This window comes from Falco biarmicus, chromosome 3, assembly GCF_023638135.1.
Source record: "Falco biarmicus isolate bFalBia1 chromosome 3, bFalBia1.pri, whole genome shotgun sequence".
NCBI classification, from domain to species: Eukaryota; Metazoa; Chordata; class Aves; order Falconiformes; family Falconidae; genus Falco; species Falco biarmicus.
Window position 1 is genome coordinate 104,128,234 of NC_079290.1, and position 23,519 is coordinate 104,151,752.

At 62.2% G+C, this 23,519-nt stretch overlaps 2 protein-coding genes across 3 annotated transcripts in view; one reads left to right on the forward strand and one right to left on the reverse strand.

The window, feature by feature from the left end:
- Positions 1-12,437: 12,437 nt before the first annotated feature.
- On the reverse strand, positions 12,438-15,292 carry LOC130146604 (cytochrome c oxidase subunit 6B1). Of its 2 annotated transcripts, none has more exons than XM_056332884.1 (4): positions 15,106-15,230; positions 13,480-13,598; positions 13,247-13,347; positions 12,438-12,593 (listed from the first exon to the last, which is right to left on the reverse strand). In XM_056332884.1, the coding sequence occupies exons 2-4, from the start codon at positions 13,583-13,585 to the stop codon at positions 12,540-12,542; spliced, it is 261 nt and encodes an 86-aa protein (XP_056188859.1). In that variant the 5' UTR covers positions 13,586-13,598; positions 15,106-15,230; the 3' UTR covers positions 12,438-12,539. The 2 variants fall into 2 exon arrangements, with proteins under 2 accessions (XP_056188859.1, XP_056188858.1); XM_056332883.1 differs by having other exon boundaries at positions 12,439-12,593; positions 15,148-15,292.
- A 2,833-nt stretch (positions 15,293-18,125) lies between these two features.
- Positions 18,126-23,519, forward strand: part of FBL (fibrillarin) — a 5,673-nt gene continuing 279 nt past the window's right edge. The window contains 8 exon segments of the mRNA XM_056331520.1: positions 18,126-18,156; positions 18,575-18,730; positions 19,200-19,294; positions 20,352-20,447; positions 20,449-20,523; positions 21,133-21,265; positions 21,989-22,101; positions 22,835-22,993. Coding sequence (XP_056187495.1) covers positions 18,126-18,156; positions 18,575-18,730; positions 19,200-19,294; positions 20,352-20,447; positions 20,449-20,523; positions 21,133-21,265; positions 21,989-22,101; positions 22,835-22,993 — 858 coding nt within the window.

A 23,519-nucleotide genomic window follows, 5' to 3' on the forward strand; every position in this document is an offset into this window, starting at 1 on the left:
GTGCCAGATGGTGGATGGGTGGCCACGGTGCGTCCACACCAAGACCTCCATTCAGAGACCTTCTTGCAGTGATGTCCAATGTCCCAAGGAGACCATGTGCCAGATGAAAGATGGGTGGCCCCACTGTGTGCACCGCCAGCCCTCCTGCCAGGAGGTCCAGTGCCAGAAGGGAACCATGTGCCAGATGGTGAATGGGTGGCCACATTGTGTCCAAACCAAGACGTCCATTCAGGGACCTTCTTGCAGCAACCTCCAATGTCCCAAGGGGACCACGTGCAAGATGACAGATGGATGGCCTCACTGTGTCCACCACCAGCCCTCCTGCCAGGAAATCCAGTGCCAGAAGGGAACCACGTGCCAGATGGTGGATGGGTGGCCACGGTGCATCCAAACCAAGACCTCCATTCACAGACCTTCTTGCAGCGACCTACAATGTCCCAAGGGGACCATGTGCAAGATGAAAGATGGGTGGCCGCACTGTGTCCACCACCTGCCATCCTGCAGTGATGTCCACTGTCCCCAAGGGACCACATGCAACGTGGTCAGTGGTTGGCCTCGGTGTGTCCAAAACCATCCCTCCTGCAGTGATGTCCAGTGCCAGAAGGGAACCACATGCCAGATGGTTGATGGGTGGCCACATTGTGTCCACACCAAGACCTCCATTCGGAGACCTTCTTGCAGCGACCTCCAATGTCCCAAGGAGACCACATGCAAGATGACAGGTGGATGGCCCCAGTGTGTCCACCACCTGCCATCCTGCCAGGACATCCAATGCCAGAAGAGAACCACGTGTCAGATGGTGGATGGGTGGCCACAGTGCGTCCACACTAAGACCTCCATTCAGAGTCCTTCTTGCAGTGATGTCCAATGTCCCAAGGAGACCGTGTGTAAGATGACAGATGGGTGGCCTCACTGTGTTCACCACCCACCCTCCTGCAGTGATGTCCAGTGCCAGAAGGGAACCATGTGCCAGATGGTGGATGGGTGGCCACGGTGCGTCCACATGAAGATGTCCCTAAGGAGACCTTCATGCAATGATGTCCACTGTCCCAAGGGGACGATGTGTAATTTGATCAATGGCCAACCACGGTGTTTCCACCACCTGCTATCCTGCAGGGACGTCCACTGCCAGAAGGGAACCACGTGCCAGATGGTGGATGGGTGGCCACGGTGCATCCAAATGATGATGTTGCCAAGGAGACCTTCTTGCCATGACACTCACTGTCCCCAAGGGACCACGTGCAACATGATGGACGGTCAACCACAGTGTGTCCACAACGCACCTTCCTGCAGTGATGTCCAGTGCCAGAAGGGAACCACGTGCCAGATGGTTGATGGGTGGCCACGGTGCGTCCACACCAAGACTTCCATTCAGAGACCTTCTTGCAGTGATGTCCAATGTCCCAAGGAGACCGTATGCCAGATGACAGATGGGTGGCCCCACTGTGTCCACCGCCAGCCCTCCTGCCAGGAGGTCCAGTGCCAGAAGGGAACCACGTGCCAGATGGTGGATGGGTGGCCACGGTGCGTCCAAGTGAAGATGTCCCCAAGGAGACCTTCTTGCCATGATGTCCACTGTCCCAAGGGGACGATGTGCAACTTAATCAATGGCCAACCACGGTGTGTCCACCACCTGCCGTCCTGTCAGGAGGTCCAGTGCCAGAAGGGAACCACGTGCCAGATGGTGGATGGGTGGCCACAGTGCACCCAAACCAAGACCTCCATTCAGAGACCTTCTTGCAGTGATGTCCAATGTCCCAAGGAGACCGTATGCCAGATGACAGATGGGTGGCCTCACTGTGTCCACCACCGGCCGTCCTGCCAGGACATCCAATGCCAGAAGGAAACCATGTGCCAGATGGTGAATGGGTGGCCACGTTGTGTCCAAACCAAGACGTCCATTCGGAGACCTTCTTGCAGCAACCTCCAATGTCCCAAGGGGACCACGTGCAAGATGACAGATGGATGGCCTCACTGTGTCCACCGCCAGCCCTCCTGCCATGACGTCCACTGTCCCCAAGAGACCACATGCAATGTGGTCAATGGTTGGCCTCGGTGTGTCCAAAACCGTCCCTCCTGCCATGACATCCATTGCCAGAAGGGAACCACGTGCCAGATGGTGGATGGGTGGCCACGTTGTGTCCACACCAAGACCTCCATTCAGAGACCTTCTTGCAGTGATGTCCAATGTCCCAGGGAGACCACGTGCAATATGACAGATGGGTGGCCCCAGTGTGTCCACCACCTGCCATCCTGCCAGGACATCCAGTGCCAGAAGGGAACCACATGCCTGATGGTGGATGGGTGGCCACAGTGCATCCAAATCAAGATGTCCCCATGGAGACCTTCTTGCAATGGTGTCCACTGTCCCAAGGAGACCACATGCAACTTGATCAATGGCCATCCACGGTGTGTCCACCACCCACCCTCCTGCAGTGACGTCCAGTGCCAGAAGGGAACCACATGCCAGATGGTTGATGGGTGGCCTCAGTGTGTCCAAATGAAGATGTCCCCAAGGAGACCTTCTTGCCATGACACTCACTGTCCCCAAGGGACCACGTGCAAGATGATGGACAGTCAACCACAGTGTGTCCAACACCTGCCTTCCTGCAGTGATGTCCAGTGCCAGAAGGGAACCACGTGCCAGATGGTTGATGGGTGGCCACGTTGTGTCCACACCAAGACCTCCATTCGGAGACCTTCTTGCAGTGATGTCCAATGTCCCAAGGAGACCGTGTGCCAGATGACAGATGGGTGGCCCCACTGTGTCCACCGCCAGCCCTCCTGCCAGGAGGTCCAGTGCCAGAAGGGAACCACGTGCCAGATGGTGGATGGGTGGCCACGGTGTGTCCAAATGAAGATGCCCCCAAGGAGACCTTCATGCAATGATGTCCACTGTCCCAAGGGGACGATGTGCAACTTAATTAATGGCCAACCACGGTGTGTCCAACACCTGCCGTCCTGCCAGGACATCCAGTGCCAGAAGGGAACCACGTGCCAGACGGTTGATGGGTGGCCACGGTGTGTCCACACCAAGACTTCCATTCAGAGACCTTCTTGCAGCAACCTCCAATGTCCCAAGGGGACCACATGCAAGATGACAGATGGATGGCCTCACTGTGTCCACCACCAGCCCTCCTGCCATGATGTCCACTGTCCCCAAGGGACCACATGCAACATGGTCAGTGGTTGGCCTCGGTGTGTCCAAAATCGTCCCTCCTGCCAGGAGGTCCAGTGCCAGAAGGGAACCACATGCCAGATGGTGGATGGGTGGCCACGGTGTGTCCAAGTGAAGATGTCCCCAAGGAGACCTTCTTGCCTTGATGCCCCCTGTCCCCAAGGGACCTCGTGCAAGATGATGGATGGACAACCACGGTGTGTCCACAATGCACCTTCATGCAGTGATGTCCAGTGCCAGAAGGGAACCATGTGCCAGATGGTTGATGGGTGGCCACGCTGCATCCAAACCAAGACCTCCATTCGGAGACCTTCTTGCAGTGATGTCCAATGTCCCAAGGAGACCGTGTGCCAGATGACAGATGGGTGGCCCCACTGTGTCCACCGCCAGCCCTCCTGCCAGGAGGTCCAGTGCCAGAAGGGAACCACGTGCCAGATGGTGGATGGGTGGCCACGGTGTGTCCAAATGAAGATGCCCCCAAGGAGACCTTCATGCAATGATGTCCACTGTCCCAAGGGGACGATGTGTAATTTGATCAATGGCCAACCACGGTGTGTCCAACACCTGCCCTCCTGCCAGGAGGTCCAGTGCCAGAAGGGAACCACGTGCCAGACGGTTGATGGGTGGCCACGGTGTGTCCACACCAAGACTTCCATTCGGAGACCTTCTTGCAGCAACCTCCAATGTCCCAAGGGGACCACATGCAAGATGACAGATGGATGGCCTCACTGTGTCCACCACCAGCCCTCCTGCCATGATGTCCACTGTCCCCAAGGGACCACATGCAACATGGTCAGTGGTTGGCCTCGGTGTGTCCAAAATCGTCCCTCCTGCCAGGAGGTCCAGTGCCAGAAGGGAACCACATGCCAGATGGTGGATGGGTGGCCACGGTGTGTCCAAGTGAAGATGTCCCCAAGGAGACCTTCTTGCCTTGATGCCCCCTGTCCCCAAGGGACCTCGTGCAAGATGATGGATGGACAACCACGGTGTGTCCACAATGCACCTTCATGCAGTGATGTCCAGTGCCAGAAGGGAACCATGTGCCAGATGGTGGATGGGTGGCCACGCTGCATCCAAACCAAGACCTCCATTCGGAGACCTTCTTGCAGTGATGTCCAATGTCCCAAGGAGACCATGTGCCAGATGACAGATGGGTGGCCCCACTGTGTCCACCGCCAGCCCTCCTGCCAGGAGGTCCAGTGCCAGAAGGGAACCACGTGCCAGATGGTGGATGGGTGGCCACGGTGTGTCCAAATGAAGATGCCCCCAAGGAGACCTTCATGCAATGATGTCCACTGTCCCAAGGGGACGATGTGTAATTTGATCAATGGCCAACCACGGTGTGTCCAACACCTGCCGTCCTGCCAGGACATCCAGTGCCAGAAGGGAACCACGTGCCAGATGGTGGATGGGTGGCCACAGTGCACCCAAACCAAGACCTCCATTCAGAGACCTTCTTGCAGTGATGTCCAATGTCCCAAGGAGACCGTGTGCCAGATGACAGATGGGTGGCCCCAGTGTGTCCACCACCTGCCCTCCTGCAGCAATATCCACTGTCCCAAGGGCACAGAGTGCACTGTGACTGATGGGTGGCCACGTTGTCTTCCCACCTCCTTCTTCTTTGGATCTACTTCCTGGAACCACCCTGCTGATGACCCCCCCGTTTTCTCAGGGGCTTCCATCACCTCCCTTGTCCTGTGTCGGCACCCGCTGCATCACCATTCCCGGCTCCTGCCACAGTATTGCCTGCAAACGTGGCACCACCTGCGTGATGGTGCATGGCCACCCTGCCCTGCATCTCCCGACCTTCCTGCAAAAACCTCCGCTGCAAGGTGGGCATGGGCTGCAGGGTCCTCAACGGGTGGCCCCGCTGCATCCGCGTCCCCTCCTGCAGCGACTTGCGGTGCCCGAGCCAGACAAGGTGCCGGGTGGTGCAAGGGTGGCCCAAGTGCATGGAGATGACAAGGAGCGCCCGGGCAGCCACCTGCGCCCACCTCTCCTGCCAGCCTGGGACTGTGTGTGACGTGGTGGGGGGCGCCCCCCCGTTGTGTTGCCCCCAAGCCCACCTGCGCCACCATGCGCTGCGCCGCTGGCACCGCCTGCCGCGTGGTGGAGGGGTGGCCCACCTGTGTCCCCAACAAGCCATCGTGCACTGAGGTGCGTTGCCCGCTGGGGACCACCTGCCAGGTGGTGGAGGACTGGCCGACGTGCGTGCCCAACAAGCCGTCGTGCAACGATGTGCGCTGCCCCCCAGGAACGACGTGCCAGCTGGTGGAAACCTCCCCCAGATGCCTCCCCAACAAACCATCATGTAAAGACCTGCGTTGCCCGGCAGGGACGACATGCAAGATGGTGGAGGGCTGGCCCAAATGTGTAGCCATCACCCCATCCTGCAATGCCCTGAGTTGTCCACCTGGAGCGACATGCAAGATGGTGGAAAGCTCCCCCAGATGCGTTCCCATCATCCCAACCTGCAATGACCTGAGTTGCTCCAAGGGGACAAGGTGTGAGATGGTGGAAAGCTCCCCCAGATGTGTTCCCATCATCCCAACCTGCAATGACCTGAGTTGCTCCAAGGGGACAAGGTGTGAGATGGTGGAAAGCTCCCCCAGATGCATTCCCATCATCCCAACCTGCAATGACCTGAGTTGCTCCAAGGGGACAAGGTGTGAGATGGTGGAAAGCTCCCCCAGATGCGTTCCCATCATCCCAACCTGCAGTGACCTCAATTGTCCAAAGGGAACAAGGTGTGAGATGGTGGAAACCTCCCCCAGATGCATTCCCATCATCTCATCCTGCAATGCCCTGAATTGTCCACCTGGAACGACGTGCAAGATGGTGGAAACCTCCCCCAGATGCGTTCCCATCATCCCAACCTGCAATGACCTGAGTTGCTCGAAGGGGACAATATGTGAGATGGTGGAAAGTTCCCCCAGATGCGTTCCCATCTCCCATCCCCCACTCATCTGCCATGTCTTGGGGCGTTGGCACTACCGGGCCTTTGATGGGAAGAACTACGGCTTGGCTGGAGCTTGCACCCAGACGTTGGTGACCACCTGTAGCACCCAGTTGCCCACCCTCCAGGTCACAGTGGGAGGCCAGGTGGGCAGGGGACCAGGCGCCACCTTCAGCCACGTCACGCTCCGCGGTGACAGCTATGAGGTGGTCCTGCTCCGAGGAGAAGAGACCATGGCACGGGTGAGGAGACAGTGTGGGGTGGGGTGTCTTCTCCATCCTTGAGGCATCCGAAGCTTCTTGCCCCATTTCCACCCCCCAGATCTCATAACTGGGGGGTGGGGGAGGGGATCAGTGCCAACCCGTGTCCCCTCACCCACAGGTGGCCGGGCGCCAGGTCCACCTGCCCCTCTGGCTGGCGGGGGGGGCGGGTGCGCCTGGAGCGGCGCGGGGGGCAGCGGCGGGTGACAACGGCTGTGGGTGTGCGGGTGGCCTTCGGTGGTGATGGCGCGGTGACGGTGACGGTGCCGGCGATGCTGCGGGGGCAGCTCTGCGGCATCTGCGGCCACCCTGAGGATGGGGACAGCGTGGGACAGGGGACGCGGTGCTGTGAGTGGGGTGGGGAGGGGTCCGTGGGTGCAGGCTGAGGGGGGGGAGGGAGGGGGTGGGGGTTGGTGGGGGGAGGGGAATGGAGCTGTGGGTGGGGGAATAGAGGAAGAGGTGGAGGATGATGGTGGGACGGAGAAGCAGGGAGATCAGTGGATGGAGAAGGATGAAGGGATGGAGAAACAGTAGAAAGATGGAGGGATGGAGGAGCAGAGGGATCAGTGGGTGAAGGAAGATGGAGGGATGAAGGAGCAGTAGAATGATGGAGGGATGGAGGAGCAGGGAGATCAATGGGTGAAGAGGGATGGAGGAGCAGAGGGATCAACAGAAGAAGGATGGAAGGATGGAGGAACAGTAGCAGGATGAAGGGATGGAGGAGCAGGTAGATCAGTGGGTGCAGGAGGATGGAGGGCTGGAGGAGCAGGTGGAGAAGGACACCAACGGGTCTAATGGGTGCGGGTGGGTGGAAGGCTGGAGGCCGGTTGGCGAACCCTTCCAGAAGGCAACCTGGACCAACCCTCGCTCCTCCTGCCCCCGCAGCTCCCCCCTGCTCCCCCACACCCCCCCCAGGAGCCCTGCGCCCCCCCTCCCCTCCCCCCCCCCCACCTCCCCTCCCACTCCCTCTGCCGCCACCTGCTCCGCCCTGGGCCTGGGCCACCTCCGGACCTTCGACCTTCTCCACCGCCACTTCCCCATCTCCTGCCTCTACCTCCTGGCCGGGCTCTGCCCCGGCGCCCGTGGGGCCGCATCCTTCCGCGTGCTGCTGCGCGGTGGCCCTGGCGGCATCGTGGGCGTCCAGGTGCTGGTGCCTGGCACGCGGGTGGCGCTGGACCCCCGGCGGGTGACGGTGAGTAGCCATGGGGGGAGGGGTAAGGGAGGGGGAGGGGGGAGGGGGGAGGGGAGGGAGGGAGCAGGTTGGGGGGGCCGGGGAGGAGGTTGCCCATGGCTAGTGAGAAGGTCACCAAGGGCCAGTGAGAAGGTGGTTGGTGGCCAGCGAGAAGGTGGTTAGTGGCTGCTGAGAAGGTCACCAGGGGCTAGTGAGAAGATTGTTGGTGGCCAGTGAGGAAGTTGCCAGTGGCTGGTGAGGAGGTTGCCAGGGGCTAGTGAGAAGGTGGTTGGTGACTACTGAGAAGGTTGCCATGGGCTAGCAAGAAGGTTGCCCAGGGGCCAGTAAGAAGGTGGTTGGTGGCCAGTAAGAAGATGGTTGGTGGCCGGTGAGAAGGTGGTTGGTGGCCAGTGAGAAGGTTGCCATGGGCTAGTGAGAAGGTCACCAGGGGCAAGTGAGAAGGTGGTTGGTGGCCAGTGAGAAGTTCACCAGGGGCTAGTGAGAAGGTCACCGGGGCTAGTGAGAAGATTGTTGGTGGCCAGTGAGGAAGGTGTCCAGGGGCTGGTGAGAAGGTGTCCAGGGGCTAGTGAGAAGGTTACTGGTGGCCAGTGAGCAGGTTTCCATGGGCTAGCGAGCAGGTTGCTGGTGGCTAGTGAGAAGGTGGTTGGTGGCCAGTGAGCAGGTTGCCATGGGCTAGCGAGCAGGTTGCCGGTGGCTAGTGAGAAGGTGGTTGGTGGATAGTGAGCAGGTTGATGGTGGCCAGTGAGCAGGTTGATGGTGGCTAGTGAGCAGGTTGCCAGTGGCTAGTAAGAAGGTTCCCCATGGCTAGCGAGCAGGCTGCCGGTGGCTAGCGAACAGGTTGCCCTGGGCTAGCAAGCAGGTTGCTGGTGCCCACTGGCCCACTCCCCCTTTGCCCCACCCCCCGCCCCCACAGGTGAACGGCGTGCCCACCCCACTACCCCATGCCGGGGGTCCCTCATCTGTCACCGTGGTGGCCCGGGGGTGGGAGTTGGTGGCCCAGACCCCCCAGGGGGTGATGGTGGCTTTCGACGGGCGCAACGGCCACGTCACCGTCCAGGTACCTGGGGAGTATGGGGGGCGTCTGTGCGGCCTCTGCGGTGATGGTGATGGCGACCCCCGCAACGATGCGAGGCCGGCAGCGGGGGTGGCGGGTGGGGGGAGGGGGGGAAGGGGGGTGTGGGGAGGTGGGGGTGTGTGGGACAGGGCAGAAAGGGGGGGAGGGGGGATGCGGGGTGCTGCTGGAGGAGGGGGGGCCCTTCCGGCTCTGCCACGCAGCTGTTCACCCTGGGACCTACTACCGGGACTGCGTGGCTGACGGGTGTCGCGGGGACGGCGCCTGCCGTGTCATCGCCGCCTACACCGCCGCCTGCCAGAAGGCTGGGGAGAAGGTTCTGGAATGGCGCTCACAGGGCTTCTGCCGTGAGTCACCCAACTGGGGGGGCGGGGGAGGGGGCAGGGGAGAGGCAAGGGGGGACAGGGATCCATAGAGCACCCCCAGACCCATAGAGCACCCCAGGACCCATAGAGCACCCAGGTGTGTGGGTGGGTGGGGGTTCAGCCCCATAGAACACCCAGGGACCCATAGAGCACCCCAGGACCCAGGTTGGGGGGCTCCAGCCCCACAGAGCACCCAGGGATCCACACAGCACCCAAGTGTTGGGGGAGGGGTGTGTTCCTACCCCCCACAGCGCCCCCCAGGGGGTCCCAGACCCCTTCCGGGGTGGGGGTGGGGGTGTCCCAGGCACCCGGGCAGCACCCAACCCGCCCCCCCTCCCCTCCCCCCACAGCCCCCAAGTGCCCGGTGGGCACCCGCTACACCCTCTGCACCCCCAGCTGTGCCCAAGGGTGCCGGGAGGGCTGCGCATCCCCCCATGATGCCGCGGGGTGCCCAGTGATGGCAGTGAGGGCAGCGACGGCAGCGGTGGGAGCAAAGGCAGCGATGGAAGCAAGGGTAGCAACGGCAGCGGTGGAAGCATCAGGGGCCACCAGCCCCCCAGGGACCTGCCGCGCCGTGGGGACACGTCACTACGTGACCTTCGACGGGGCGCCCGCGGCCACCGGGGGTCACTGCCCCTACGTGGTGGCGCGGAGCTGCGGCCCCCCCGGGCCCCACCCCCCCTTCCAGGTCACCATCACCCCCCAGCCCCGCGGTGGCACTGGAGGCCGGAGGGTGACTGTGAGCGTGGGGAAGCACCGGTGGGTGCTACAGGGGGCGCGGCTGGGCAGCGTGGAGGTGAGGGGGGGGAGGGGAGGTGAGGGGGGGTGGGGGGGAAGAGGATGGATGGATGGATGGATGGAGGAGTTTGGGGGGCTGAAGAAGGTTGGAGAAGGTTGTGGGGCTTGAGAAGGTTGGAGAAGGTTGTGGGGCTGGAGAAGCTTGTGGGGCTGGAGAAGGTTGGAGAAGGTTGGGGGGCTGGAGAAGGTTGGAGAAGATTGGGGGGCTGGAGAGAGTTGGAGAAGGTTGTGGGTCTGGAGAAGGTTGGAGGAGGTTGTGGGGCTGGAGAAGGTTGGAGATCTGGAGAAGGTTGTGGGGCTAGAGAAGGTTGGGGGGTTGGAGAAGGTTTGAGGTCTGGAGGAGGTTGGAGGGCTGGAGAAGATTGGAGGAGGTTGCGGGGGTGGAGAAGGTTGGAGAAGGTTGTGGGGCTGCAGAAGGTTCCAGAAGGTTGTGGGGCTGGTGGAGGCCACGAAGCTCTGGAGAAGGTCAGAGGACACGTGGCCACCACCTGGAAAGACCCCTCAGGGGGGACCACGTGGGGCAGCCCCCTAAGTATGTCCCCCCCTCCCCCCCCCCCCCCAGGTGGACGGTGCTGCCGTGCCGCTGCCCACCTGCCGGGGGGGCGGAGCCACCTGTGTCACCTCCTGGGGTGCCACCACCCTCCTGGTGGCCACCGGCTCCGGCCTCCGCGTCACCACTGGCCCCGGGGTGGGGGTGACTATCACCGTGACCCCCCAGCACCGGAACAGCACCTGCGGCCTCTGCGGCAACTTCGATGGTGGCCCCAGCAACGACGGTGGCCACATGGACCCCACCCCCAGCTGTCCCCTCCCCCCCCCATGCCACCAACCCCCCCGGTGGAAGCGGCAGCACCAGGAGCTTTGCGGGGTCCTCCAGGATCCCCGAGGGCCCTTTGGGGCCTGTCACCCCAGGGTGGCCCCCGGGGTCTTCTACAGCATCTGCCTGCAGGAGCTTTGTGAAGCTGCGATGGGCCACCAGGAGGTTCTCCAGAAGGTTCTCCAGAAGGTTGTCCAGGAGGGCCACCAGGAAGGCCACCAGAAGGACTACCAGGAGGTTCTCCAGAAGGTTCTCCAGGAGGCCCACCAAGAAGTTCTCCAGAAGGGCTACCAGAAGGTTCTCCAGAAGGTTCTCCAGAAAGTTCTCCAGGAAGGCCACCAAGAAGTTCTCCAGAAGGGCTACCAGGAGGTTCTCCAGGAGGTTCTCCAGGAGGGCCACCAAGAAGTTCTCCAGAAGGGCCACCAGGAGGTTCTGCAGGAGGGCCACCAGGAAGTTCTCCAGATGGTTCTCCAGGAGGTGCTCAGTGCCTATGAGGCGGCTTGTCACCAGGCGGGAGCGCGGGTGGGACACTGGAGGACACCCGACATCTGCCGTGAGTTGGGGACCATGGGGACATCGGGGGGGGAGGGGACAAGTTGATGTCCCTGTGGGTCCATGGTGGCCTTGGTGTCCCCTCCTCGGTGTCCCCTCTTTGGTGTCCCTTCCATGGTGACCTCTTTTTGGTGTCCCCTCCATGATGGTGTCCCCTCCATGATGTCCCCTCCCCCATGGTGACCTCTCTTTGGTGTCCCCTCCATGGTGTCTCCTTGATGTCCCCACCTTGGTGTCCCCTCCATGATGTCACCTCCATGGTGTCCCCTTCTTGGTGTCCCCTCCCCCATGGTGTCCCCTCCCCCATGGTGACCTCCCTTTGGTGTCCCCTCCCCCCATGTGTCCCCCCTCACCCCTCCGTGTCCCCTCCAGCCCGGGGGTGCCCCCGGCCCCTCCCCCGCTGTCACCCCGGGGCCACCTGCGCATCCCCCCCCAGGCTGCAGCCGAGGGACCTGCTGGCAGGTGAGGGGGGGAGGGGCACCGGGGGGGGGGGGGGCCAGGTGGCCACCAGGGGTGGCTGGTGGGCAACCAGGTGGATGGTGGCCACCGAAGAGTGGCTGGTGGGCAACAAGGTGGCTGGTGGGCTACCACATGGCTGTGGGCAACAAGGTGGCTGGTGGCTACCAGGGGTGGCTACTAGGCCACCAGGGGTGGCTGGTGGGCAACCAGGTGGCTGGTGGCTACCAGGGGTGCCTGGTGACTACCATGGGTGGTTGGTGGGCAACGAGGTGGTTGGTGGCTAACAAGGTGGCTGGTGGGCCATGGGGTGGTTGGTGGGCAACAAGGTGGATGATGGGCTACCATGGGTGGCCGGTGGGCCACCAGGTGGCTGGTGGACCACCAGGTGGCTGGTGGATGAGGACTGGCTGGTGGTCACCAAGAGTGGTTGGTGGCCACCACGCCCCCCTCCCAGGCCAGCTGCTGGAAGTGCTGCCGCTGCGAGGCCTCGGACAGACCTTGGTGGCCCCGGGGGACCTGGTGGGCCACCTGCTGCCCCTCCCCCACCTCCCCTTGGCCCCGTAGTGTCCCCAAGGAGGGGGGGAAGAGGACACAGTGGGGGGGGGGGAGGGGAGAGTTGTGTCCCCATCCCCCCCAATTTCTTCATTAAACTTTTGCTCCCAGGGGTGGTCGGTGGCTTTGATCTGTCCCCTCCCCCACCCCCTCCGACCCCTCCCTCCACCCATCCCCTCCCCCCCCCCCAGTAAAACCACCCCAGTGACCAGTTCACTCCTTTATTGGCCACCAGGCGGGTGACAGCAGTGTGTGTCGTGTGTGTCCCCCCTCTCAGCGGTGTCCCGTGTCCCCTCCCCCCCCCTCCAGCTCCGGGGTGGGGGAGGGGCGGGGGTTGCTCAGATTTTGCCGGGGAAGGTCCCCTCCTCGCGGTACTCGTCCCACGTGGTCACCTGGGGGGGGGGGAAGGGGACAAGGTGACACCGGGGTGCGGGGCACGACACACAGACACAAACCCCCTGGGGACACTTGGGTCCACCCTGGAGGACCCTGAGGGACCCAAGGACCATGGGGACACCCTGGGGACCTTTGGAGACACCTTGAGGACACCCTGGGGACACTTGGGGACACCCTGGGGACACATAGTGACACTTGGGGGCACCCTGGGGACACTCTGAGGACACTTGGTGACACCCTGGGGGACCGTGAGGGCTGTGGGACTATCTTGGGGACATTGAGGACACCTTGGGGCACCCTGGAGGCCCCTGAGGGACCCAAGGACGATGGAGACACCGTGGGGACACTTGGTGACATTTGGGGAGCCCTGGGGACCCTTGGTGACCCCTGGTGACCCTTGGGGACCTGTGGTGACATTTGGGGACCCCCTGGTGACCCTCATTGACCCTTGTAGACACCCTTGTTGACCCTGGGGGCATCCTTGTTGACCCATGTTGACCCCTGGTGACCCATGTTGACCTTTGCTGACTCCTGGTGACACACTTGGTGACCCACGTTGACCCTTGCAGAACTTTGGGGACACCCTTGTTGACCCCTATTGACCCTTGGGGACATTTGGGGACACCTGGTGAGCTTTGGGGACCCTCACCCAGGAGGTGGGACACAAGGACCTGTAGACCCGCTGGTACCACTGGCAGGGGCTGGCGTCTGCCCCTTTGGCCGCCATCGCCTTCTGGCACCGGTGGAAATCTGTGGGGGGGGCGGGGGGTGGGGGGGGTGAGGGGACACTGAGGAGACACCGAGGGGACCCCCCGGGTGGGAGGAAGGGACCGTGGTGGCCCCTGGAGGGTCCCTGGTGGACCGGGGGGGGAGGGGCAGTACCCAGGTAGTTCTGCCAGCAGTTGCGCGTCTGGTTCTGGTTGGGGAAACGGCTGTCGAAAGGAGCCGTCTTGTAACGCTCCAGCTTGGCCTTGATGTCCTCTGCCATGCTAATTAGCGGCCTAATTAGCAGCCGGCACTCGTTAATGATGCAGAAGGGGTTAATTAGCCATCCCCTCCCCCCGGAGTGATTAACACACCCCCCCCCCGCCACGACCACCCCCCCCCCCCCACCCCCCCCCAGAGAATTAATCCACCGTTTGTGGCCGTGACACCAGCACAAACACCACCAAGGACAAACCCAGCTACTCTATTAACTAATTAACAAGGCTAATTAATCCTTCCTGGGCTAATTAATATTCCTCTGAGGGCAATTAGTCCCCCCTTGAGATAATTAATCACTTCTGGGAGTAATTAAACCATCATTTGTGGCCATAACACCAACAAAACCAGTAAGGAACAGCCACAGGGATATACCTATCTACTCTATTAACTAATTAACAGGGTTAATTAAGACCCACACGGCTAATTAATAATTTCTGAGGGTAGTTAGCCACCTCTTGGGATAATTAATCACCCCAGGTAGTAATTAATCCATCGTTTGTGGCCATAACACCACAACAAACACCACCAAGGACAGACCCAGCTACTCTGTAACTAATTAACAGGATTAATTAACCCCCCCCCGGACTAATTAATATTCCTCTCAAAGTCATTAACTCTCTCTGGGACTAATTAACCACCCCACATACACAAAAGATACTCGTTAATTAACTCCTTAACAATAATTAGGAAACAAACAGCTTTACCAGAGTTAATTTCAAAAGGGCTAATTAGCTCTACTAATTAGTTAGGAGTTAATTAAGCTAATTCAGCATTAATAGTCCCCCCCAGGATAATTAACCCCCTCAGCAATAATTAACCCAGTTGTGTAGGAGAAAGGAGGGTAATGGGCGCAAATTAGTGCGGCTAATTACACCCCCCGGGCTAATTAACCTCCCCCCAAGTGCCCTCCCAGTAACCCCGCCAGTGCCTTCCAGTAACCCCGCCCAGTAACCCACCAGTGCCTCCCAGTAACCCACCAGTAGCCCTCCAGTGCCTCCCAGTAACCCCCCCAGTGGCACCAGTAACCTCCCAATAACCCCCCCAGTGCCCTCCCAGTAACCCACCAGTAGCCCTCCAGTGCCTCCCAGTAACCCCACCCAGTGGCACCAGTAACCCCCCAGTAAGCCCCCCAGTGCCACCAGTAACACCCCATTAACCCCCCCAGTGCCCACCCAGTACCCCCCAGTAACCCCAGAGTAACCCCCCCAGTGCCCTCCCAGTAGCCCCCCGTGCCTCCCAGTAGCCCCAGTAACCACCCAGTGCCCCCCAGTGCTTCCCCAGTGCCCTCCCAGTAACAGCCAAGTACCACCAACAACCCTCCCAGTAATGCCCCAGTACCACCAGCAGCCCTCCCAAGTAGCCCTCCCAGCAACAGTCCCAGTGCCTCCCAGCGCCACCAATAACCCTCCCAGTAACCCCCCAGCGCCACCAGTAAACCTCCCAGTAGCCCTCCCAGCAACGCCCCAGTGCCTCCAGTAACCCTCCCAGCAACGCCCCCGTGCCCTCCCAGTAGCCCCCACTAACCTCCCCAGCGCTCCCAGTAGCTCCCAGTTCCCCCCCCCTCACCCGGTACCACCGACGCGACTCAAAGTGACTTTCACCACCGCCGCCCCCGAGCCGGAACTGGAACCAAGGAGACGCAGCGGAAGCGCAGCGCGCCGCCGGAAGTGACGTAGTACCAGCCCTGCGAACCTAAGCCGAGCGGCCATAGAGATGCGGCGGGTGGAGCGACACACGCGGAGGTGGGGGCGGGAGCTTGGAGGACCGCGGCGGCCATAGAGAGGACTTAGGAGGACTGAGCGTCGCCCGCGGTGGGAGGACCCCGCGCCTACCCGGAAGTACCCCCCAAGGACCCCCAAACACCCTCTGGGGACCCCAGGACCCCCAAAATGGCTCATCCCTGCCCAAAGACCCCCCCAGGACGCCCAAAATGGGCCCCAGAGCCCCCAGAATGGCCCATTCCTGCCCAAAGACACCCCCCCCCCCGAGACCCCCAAAATGACCCCAGGACCCCCCCAGGACCCCCCAAAATGGCCTATCCCTAAGCACAGACCCCCCAGGACCCCCAAAATGGGCCCCAGACCCCCCAGAATTGCCCATTCCTGCCCAAAGACCCCCCCAGGACCCCCAAAATTGCACATCTCTGCCCAAAGAACCCCCCGGACCCCCCAAATTGGTCCCAGGACACCCCGGGACCCCCGAAAATGGCCCATACCTGCCCAAAGACCCCCCCAAAATCACCCCAGGATCCCCCCAACCCCCCCCAAAATGGCCCATCCCTAAGCACAGACCCCTCTACAGGACCCCTAAAATGGGTCTCAGACCCCCCAGAATGGCCCATTCCTGCCCAAAGACCCCCCCAGGACCCCACAAAATGGCCCCAGAACCCCCCAAATCCCCCTAGGACCCCCCAAACCCCCCATTTCTGTACCCAGATCCCCCCCAGCACCCCCAAAACCCCTCAGGACCCCCTAAATCCCCCCCCGGACCCCCCAAAATCCCCGTTTCTGTCCCCAGACCCCCCCCCGAACCCCTAAACGCCCCTCAGAACCCCCCAAATCCCCCCCAGCACCCTCCGTGTTCCCTGGGGGGTCCCCAGGGGCGTTTCGGGGTCTCCGGCGGGCTCTAGGACCCGGGCAACCACTGCCGCTGCTGCCCTCCCTGGGCACTTCCGCCCGGCTTGGGGCCTTGACGCCGAGGGGGCGGGGGACGCGCATGTGCGGTGCCGGGGCGGGGCTTGGGGCGGCGCTTCCGGATCCGGGGCAGAGGCGCGTGTGGGCCCGCGTGCAGCAGCGGCGGGATGAGGCCAGGTGGGGACTGGGAGGGAAGTGGGATGGGGACTGGGGGCACTGGGAGGGGACTGGGGGGTACTGGGATAGGACTGGGGGCCACTGGGAGGGCTGGGATTTACTTGGGGGGATTGCGGGTAACTGGGAGGGACTGGGAGAGACTGGGGATAACTGGGATGGGAGTGGGATGGACGTGGACTGGTGGCCCTGGGAGGGCTGGGATGTACTGGGGGGGACTGGAAGGGACTGGGATGGGACTCTGAGGGGACTGGGCGATAACTGGGAGGGCTGGGATGTACTGGAGGAACTGGGGGGTAACTGGGATGGGACTGCGGGCCACTGGGAGGGATTGGGGGGGTAACTGGGATGGGACTGGGGGGGGTCAGGGATGGACTGGGAGGGACTAGGGAGTAACTGGGGGGGGCTGGGCTGTACTGAGAGGGCTGGGATGTACTGGGTGGAACTGGGAGGGACTGGGTGGTAACTCGGATAGGACTGGGGGGGACTGGGATGAACTAGGGGGTAACAGGCACTGGGAGAGACTGGGGGGTGACTGGGATGGACTGGGATATACTGGGGGCACAGGGAGGGCTGGGATGTACGGGGGGGGCACTGGGAGGGACTAGCGTGGCACTGGGGGTAACTGGGAGGGACTGGGTGGTAATTGGGATGGGACTAGGGGTGGACGGGGGGGCACTGGGAGGGCTGGGATTTACTTGGGGGTAGTTGGGCTAACTGGGATGGGCTGGGGGCACTGGGAGGGACAGAGGGGGGACTGGGATGTACTGGGGGGCTGGGATGGGACTGGGAGGGACGGGGTAACTGGGGAGGGGACTGGGGGCGCTGGGATGGGACTGGGGGGTAACTGGGATAGGACTGGGATGTACTGGGGCATTGGGAGAGCTGGTATGTACTGGGGGGACAGGTATAACTGGGAGGGATTGGGGGGTAACTGGGATGGGATTGGGGGCATTGGGAGGACTGGGGGGGCAACTGAGAGGGGCTGGGGGTACTGGGATGGCGCTGGGAGGGACTGGTGGGTAACTGGGATGGCACTGGGAGAGACTGGGAGGTTAAGAGGGAGGAACGAAGTGGCACTGGGGGCAACTGGGATGGACTGGGGAGCAGCTGGGGTGTACTTGGGGGGTGACCAAGAGGGTAGTTGACCTAAACTGGGAATACTGGGAGCCAGTGGGGGGTTACTGGGCAGGAGCTGGGAGCTCTCTGCAGCGCTCCTAGTCCCTCCCAGTGCTCCCAGTTTGACGGCGGCTCCCAACAGGGTTCAGCCCCCGGGGGGGGCGCGGCCGGCCGCGGCGGCTTCCGGGGGGGGCCGAGGTGAGTGGGGCCCTCCCAGTGTTCCTAGTATGGCACTGGGAACCCCCATGCCCTCCCAGTCTGACTCCTCCCCCCCCCCCGCCAGTTACTTCCTGTCCCCTTCCCAGTATGCCCAGTTCCCCCCCGCACGCCCAGTTAGCCCCCTGTCCTCTCCCCCAGTATGCCCAGTTCCACTTCTACCCTCTCCCCAGTACACCCCAGTTCCTACTCTGTTCTCTCCCCGGTATGCCCAGTGCTCCCCAGTATGCCCAGTTACCATCTGCCCTTCCCCCAGTATGCCCAGTCACACTCCCAGTGTGCCTAGTTCCCCCCATCCCTTCCCAGTATGTCCCCAGTATGCCCAGTTTCCCCTTTGTCCCCTCGCCAGTATGCTAGGTTGCACTCCCAGTATACCCAGCTTCCCTTTTGCCTCCTCCCGGCATGCCCAGTTTCCTCTCCATCCCCTCCCCCAGTATGCCCAGTGCCCCTCCCCCATTCCCACTGCTCCCCCCCCTTCCCAGTGATCCCAGTAACCCCGGTACCCCCCATTCCCAGTGCTCCTAGTAAATCCGGTGCCTCTCCCCCCCTTCCCAGTGCTCCCAGTAACCTCAGTGCTTCTCTCCCCCTTCCCAGTGCTCCCAGTAAACTCACGACGCCTTCCCCGATTCCCAGAGCCCCCTCCCCCCATTCCCACTGCTCCTCCTCCCTCATTCCCAGGGCTCCCAGTAATCACAGCACTTCTCCACCCCCTTCCCAGTGCTCCCAGTAAACCCACTGCCCCTCTTCTTTTCCCAGTGCTCCCAGTAAAGCCAGTGCCTCTTCCCCATTCCCACTGTCCCTCCCCCCATCCCAGTGCTCCCAGTAACCCCATTTTCCTTTCCCCCCCACAGGTGGCAGTTTCCAGCCCCGCGGGGGCGGCTCCGCAGGGCGGGGGAGGGGCGGCCCGGCCCGGGGGGGGAGGGGTGGGGGGAGGGGCGGGGGGAGGGGCGGCCGCGGTGGCTTCAAGGGTGGCAAGAAAGTGACGGTGGAGCCACATCGGCACGAAGGTGGGTGGGGGCGGGGCTGGGGGGAGGGGAAGGGGAGGGGGGGAGGGGCTGGGGTGAGGCTGTGGGGAGGGGCTGGGAGAAGGAGGGGCTCTGGGGGGAGGGGCCAGAGGGGAGGGGTTGTGGGGGAGGGGCGGAGGGTCCTTGGGGGGAATGGGGAGGGGCTGCGGGGGGAGGGGCTGTAACTGAGGGAGAGACAAGGAGAGGGGGAGGGGCAAGGGGTGGAGGAGGGGCTCTAGGGGGGAGGGGTGGGAGGTCCTTGGGGGGAGTGGGGAGGGGCTGTGGGTGGAGGGGAGGGGCAGGGGATCCTGGGGGGGAGGGGCTGTGGGGGAAGAGGGAGAAGCAGAGGGGGAGGGGCTGTTGGGGTGGGAGAGGGGGCTGTGGGTCCTTGGGGGGAGGGGGGGGTGGGGGTGAGACTCTGGGGGTAGGGGCTGTGGGGCAGCTCTGTGCCGTGGGTGCTGCCCCTCCCCAGGCGTGTTCATCTGCCGAGGCCGTGAGGATGCGCTGGTGACACGGAACCTGGTGCCGGGGGAGTCAGTGTACGGGGAGAAACGGATCGCGGTGGAGGTACTGGGAGCACTGGGGGGACTGGGAGGGGCTGGGGAAGGGCCTGGTGGTAACTGGAGAGGACTGGGGGTGATTTGGAGGAGACTGGGAGGAACTGGGGAAGGGACGGGGTGATTTGGAGGAGACTGGGAGGCACTGGGATGGGACTGGGGGAACTGGGAAGGGACTGGGTGTGACAGGGAGGGGATTGGGCGTGACTGGAAAGGGACTGGGAGTAACCGGGAGGGACTGGACAAGCACTGGGAGGGCGCTGGGGGCAACTGGGAGGCACTGGTGCCACTGGGAGAGCCAGAGAAGAGCACCAGGACGTTCTCCAGCTCCATACTGGGAGGTGATACTGGTGGTACTGGGAGGCTGGGGGGTGTCCATAGGGCACCACAGCTGGTGGGTGACGTGTCCTCTGATGGCCCCATGATCATGATAATGACTTGTGGTGGTTCCACCAAGATGGTGGCCACCACCAGGACCTTCTCCAGCTCCATACTGGGAGCACTGGGAAGTGGCACTGGGAGGCTGGGGGGTGTCCATGGAACACCACAGCTGGTGGGTCACGTGTCCCCATGTGTCCCTGTCCCCATGATAGTGACTCATGGTGGTGTCACCAAGGTGCTGGTCACCACCAGGAACTTCTCCGGCTCAATATTGGTGGCACTGGTGGCTGGGGCTGTCCACGGGGCACCATGACCACCAGGTGACTTGTCCCCCCCGTGTCCCTGTCTCCGGGATGGTGACATCAAGGTGGTGGCACCAGGGTGTTGGCCACTTCCAGGATGGTGGCCATCACCACAACCTTCTCCAGCTCCATACTGGGAGGTGGCACTGGTGGCTGGAAGTGTCCATGGGACACCATAGCTGGTGGGTGACATGTCACCTGATGTCCCCATGATCATGACAGTGACTCACGGTGGTGTCACCCAAGATGGTGGCCACCACCAGGACCTTCTTCGGCTCCATACTGGTGGCACTGGGAGGCGATACTGCTGGCACTGGTGGCTGGAGGTGTCCATGGGACACCGTGACCACCAGGTGACCTGTCCCCCTGTGTCCCTGTCCCCAGGACGGTGACACCAAGGTGGAGTACCGCGCCTGGAACCCCTTCCGCTCCAAGTTGGCAGCCGCCATCTTGGGTGGCATCGACCAGATCCACATCCGGCCCGGGGACCAAGGTCCTGTACCTGGGCGCCGCCTCGGGGACAACAGTGTCCCACGTCTCCGACATCGTGGGGCCGGTGAGGACACGGGGCCACCACCTGGGGGGAGGGGGAGGGGAGGAGGTGGCATCTGCATGGGGTTCTGGAGGTGGTATCTCCATGGGGTTGTGGTGGTGGCATCTCCATGGGGTTGGGGAGGTGGTATCTGCGCATGTTTCTGGAGGTGGCATCTGCACAGGGTTGTGGTGGTGGCATCTCCAGGGGGATGGGGAGGTGGCATCTGCACATGCTTCTGGAGGTGGCATCTTCAGGGGGCTGGGGGGGGTGGCATCTGGACATGCTTCTGGAGGTGGCATCTCCATGGGGTTGGGGAGTGGGCATCTGCATGGGTTTCTGGAGGTGGCATCTCCATGGGGTTGGGGAGTGGGCATCTGCATGGGTTTCTGGAAGTGGCATCTGCATGGGCTTGGGAGGTGGCATCTGCATGGGCTTCTGGAGGTGGCATCTCCAGGGGGCTGGTGACAACGTGAGGTGGCATCTGCATGGGCTTGGGGAGGTGGTATCTCTGTGGGTTTGGGGACAGCCTGGAGGTGGCATCTCCGTGGGCTTGGATCTGGAAGTCCATTGGGTGGTGGCCCCATGTCCCTGAAGATGTCCCCCACCATGAGGACCTGTCCCCCTCTCCAGGAGGGGCTGGTTTATGCCGTCGAGTTCTCCCACCGCTCAGGCCGGGACCTCATCAACGTGGCCAAGAAACGCACCAACGTCATCCCGGTCATTGAGGACGCCCGGCACCCCCACAAGTACCGAATGCTCATCGGTGAGGCGCCACCACTACTCCAGAAGGTTCTGGAGAACATCTGGGTGGCTTTCAGGGTGGTTTGGAGGTCTTGGAGAAGGTCTGGAGGGTCCTTCAAGGCACCTCTGAGATGTTCCTGACATAGTTTTGGGTTCTGTGAGGCTCTTGGAGGGATTTGGTGGTGCTGAAGAGCACTTTGGGGGTCTCTAGAAGGTTTTGGAGAAGATGTAGGTGGTCTTCAAGGCAGTTTGGAGGCTTTCTAGAAGGCCTGGAGGTCCTTCAATACACCTCTGAGAGGTTTCTGAGGTGGTTTTGGGTTTTGTGAGGCTCTTGGAGGGATTTGGTGGTGCTGGAGAAGACTTTGGGAGTCTCTAGAAGGTTCTGGAGAAGATCTAGGTGGCCTTCAAGGTGGTTTGCAGGTGCTGGCGAAGGTCTGGAGGGTCCTTCAAGGTGTCTCCAAGAGGTTTCTGACGTAGTTTGGGGTTTTGTGAAACTCTTGGAGGCATTTGGTGGTGCTGGAGAAGACTTTGGGGTTCTCTGAGCTCCTGGAGAACATCTGGAGGGTCCTTCAAGGCACCTCCGAGAGGTTCTTGGGGTGATTTTGGGGGGCAGGGCTGGGTTGACGGGGTGGCTGGGAGGTATTTTGGGGTCTCCCAGGTCTCGGGGACAAGTTGGGGTGTCCGGGGTGGGGGATGGGTGGGGGTTGGGGTGCCCGTGACTGAGGTGTCCCCTCCCCCACCCCAGGCATGGTGGATGTGATCTTCGCTGACGTGGCACAGCCCGACCAGACGCGCATCGTGGCCCTCAACGCCCACAACTTCCTGCGCAACGGTGGCCACTTTGTCATCTCCATCAAGGTAAGCCACCAGTATGGGCTAGTATGCACCAGTATGGATCAGTATGCACCAGTATAGACCAGTATGCAGCAGTACCCGCCACTGACCAGTACTTGGGCACTGGGAGCTGGTGAGGACCAGTAATGGGGCGCTGGGCACCAGTATGGACCAGTCAGGACCAGTAAAGGGCCACTGGGAACCAGTAAGGACCAGTACTGGAAGTGGGAACCAGTAGCAGCTAGTACTGGGAAGCAGGAACCAGTAGGGACCAGTACCCCACTACTGGGAACCAGTAATGACCAGTAATGGGGTGCTAGGAGCTGGTGAGGACCAGTAACAGGACACCAGGCACCAGTAAGGACCAGTAAAGGGCCACTGGGTGCCAGTAAGGACCAGTAAAGGGCCACTGGGCGCCAGTGGGGACCAGTACTGGGAAGCGGGAGCAGTTATGGGTCCCCAGGCTCCCAGTATGACCCAGTGACGTGTGCCCGGGCTCCCTGTGAGCCCAGTAGTGGGTCTCTGGGCTCCCAGTAAGGCCCAGTGCTGTGTCCCTGAGCTCCCAGTAAGAACCAGTGACAGGTCTCCTGGTCTCTGGGCTCCCATTGAGCCCCAGTAACAGCCCCCCAGCCTCCCAGTATGACCCAGTGCCATGTCCCCGAGCTCCTAGTAAGATCCAGTAAGGCGTGTGGCGCCTGCTGGGGGTCCCCCAGCCTCCCCCTAACCCCCCTCCCCCCCCTCCCCCCCCCCCCCCCAGGCGAACTGCATCGACTCGACGGCGGCGCCCGAGGCAGTGTTCGCGGGCGAGGTGAGGAAGATGACAGCTGAGCAGATGAAGCCGCAGGAGCAGCTGACACTGGAGCCCTATGAGAGGGACCACGCTGTGGTGGTGGGGGTCTACAGGTGGGACTGGGGGGCAATGGGAGGGACTGGGGGGAACTGGGAGGGCACTGGGATGGACTGGGTGGGAACTGAGGGACACTGGGAGGGGACTGGGATGCACTGGGAGGGGCTAGGAGGGGACTGAGAGGGATTGGGAGGGGACTGTGGGTACTATGAAGGGCTAGGAGGGCACTGGGCGGAGAGTGGGGGTACTGGGAGGGCATTGGGAGGCACTGGGAGGTGCTTGAAGGTCAGTGGGATGGACTGGGAGAGGAGTGGTGGGCAGTAGGATGGACTATGAGGGGACTGGAGGGAACTGGGAGTTGGGGGGGGGGACTTGGGGGCACTGGGAGGGACTGGGTGGAGACTGGGGGGGCACTGGGACAGACTGGGATGTGCTGGGAGGAGACTTGGGGGCGACTGAGGGCACTGGGCTGGACTGGGAGGGGACTGGCGGCCATACTGGGAGGGGCTGGTCCATACTGGGAGGGCACTTGGCCATACTGGGACGGGACTGGTGGCAATACTGGGAGGGACTGGGCCATACTGGGAAGAACTGG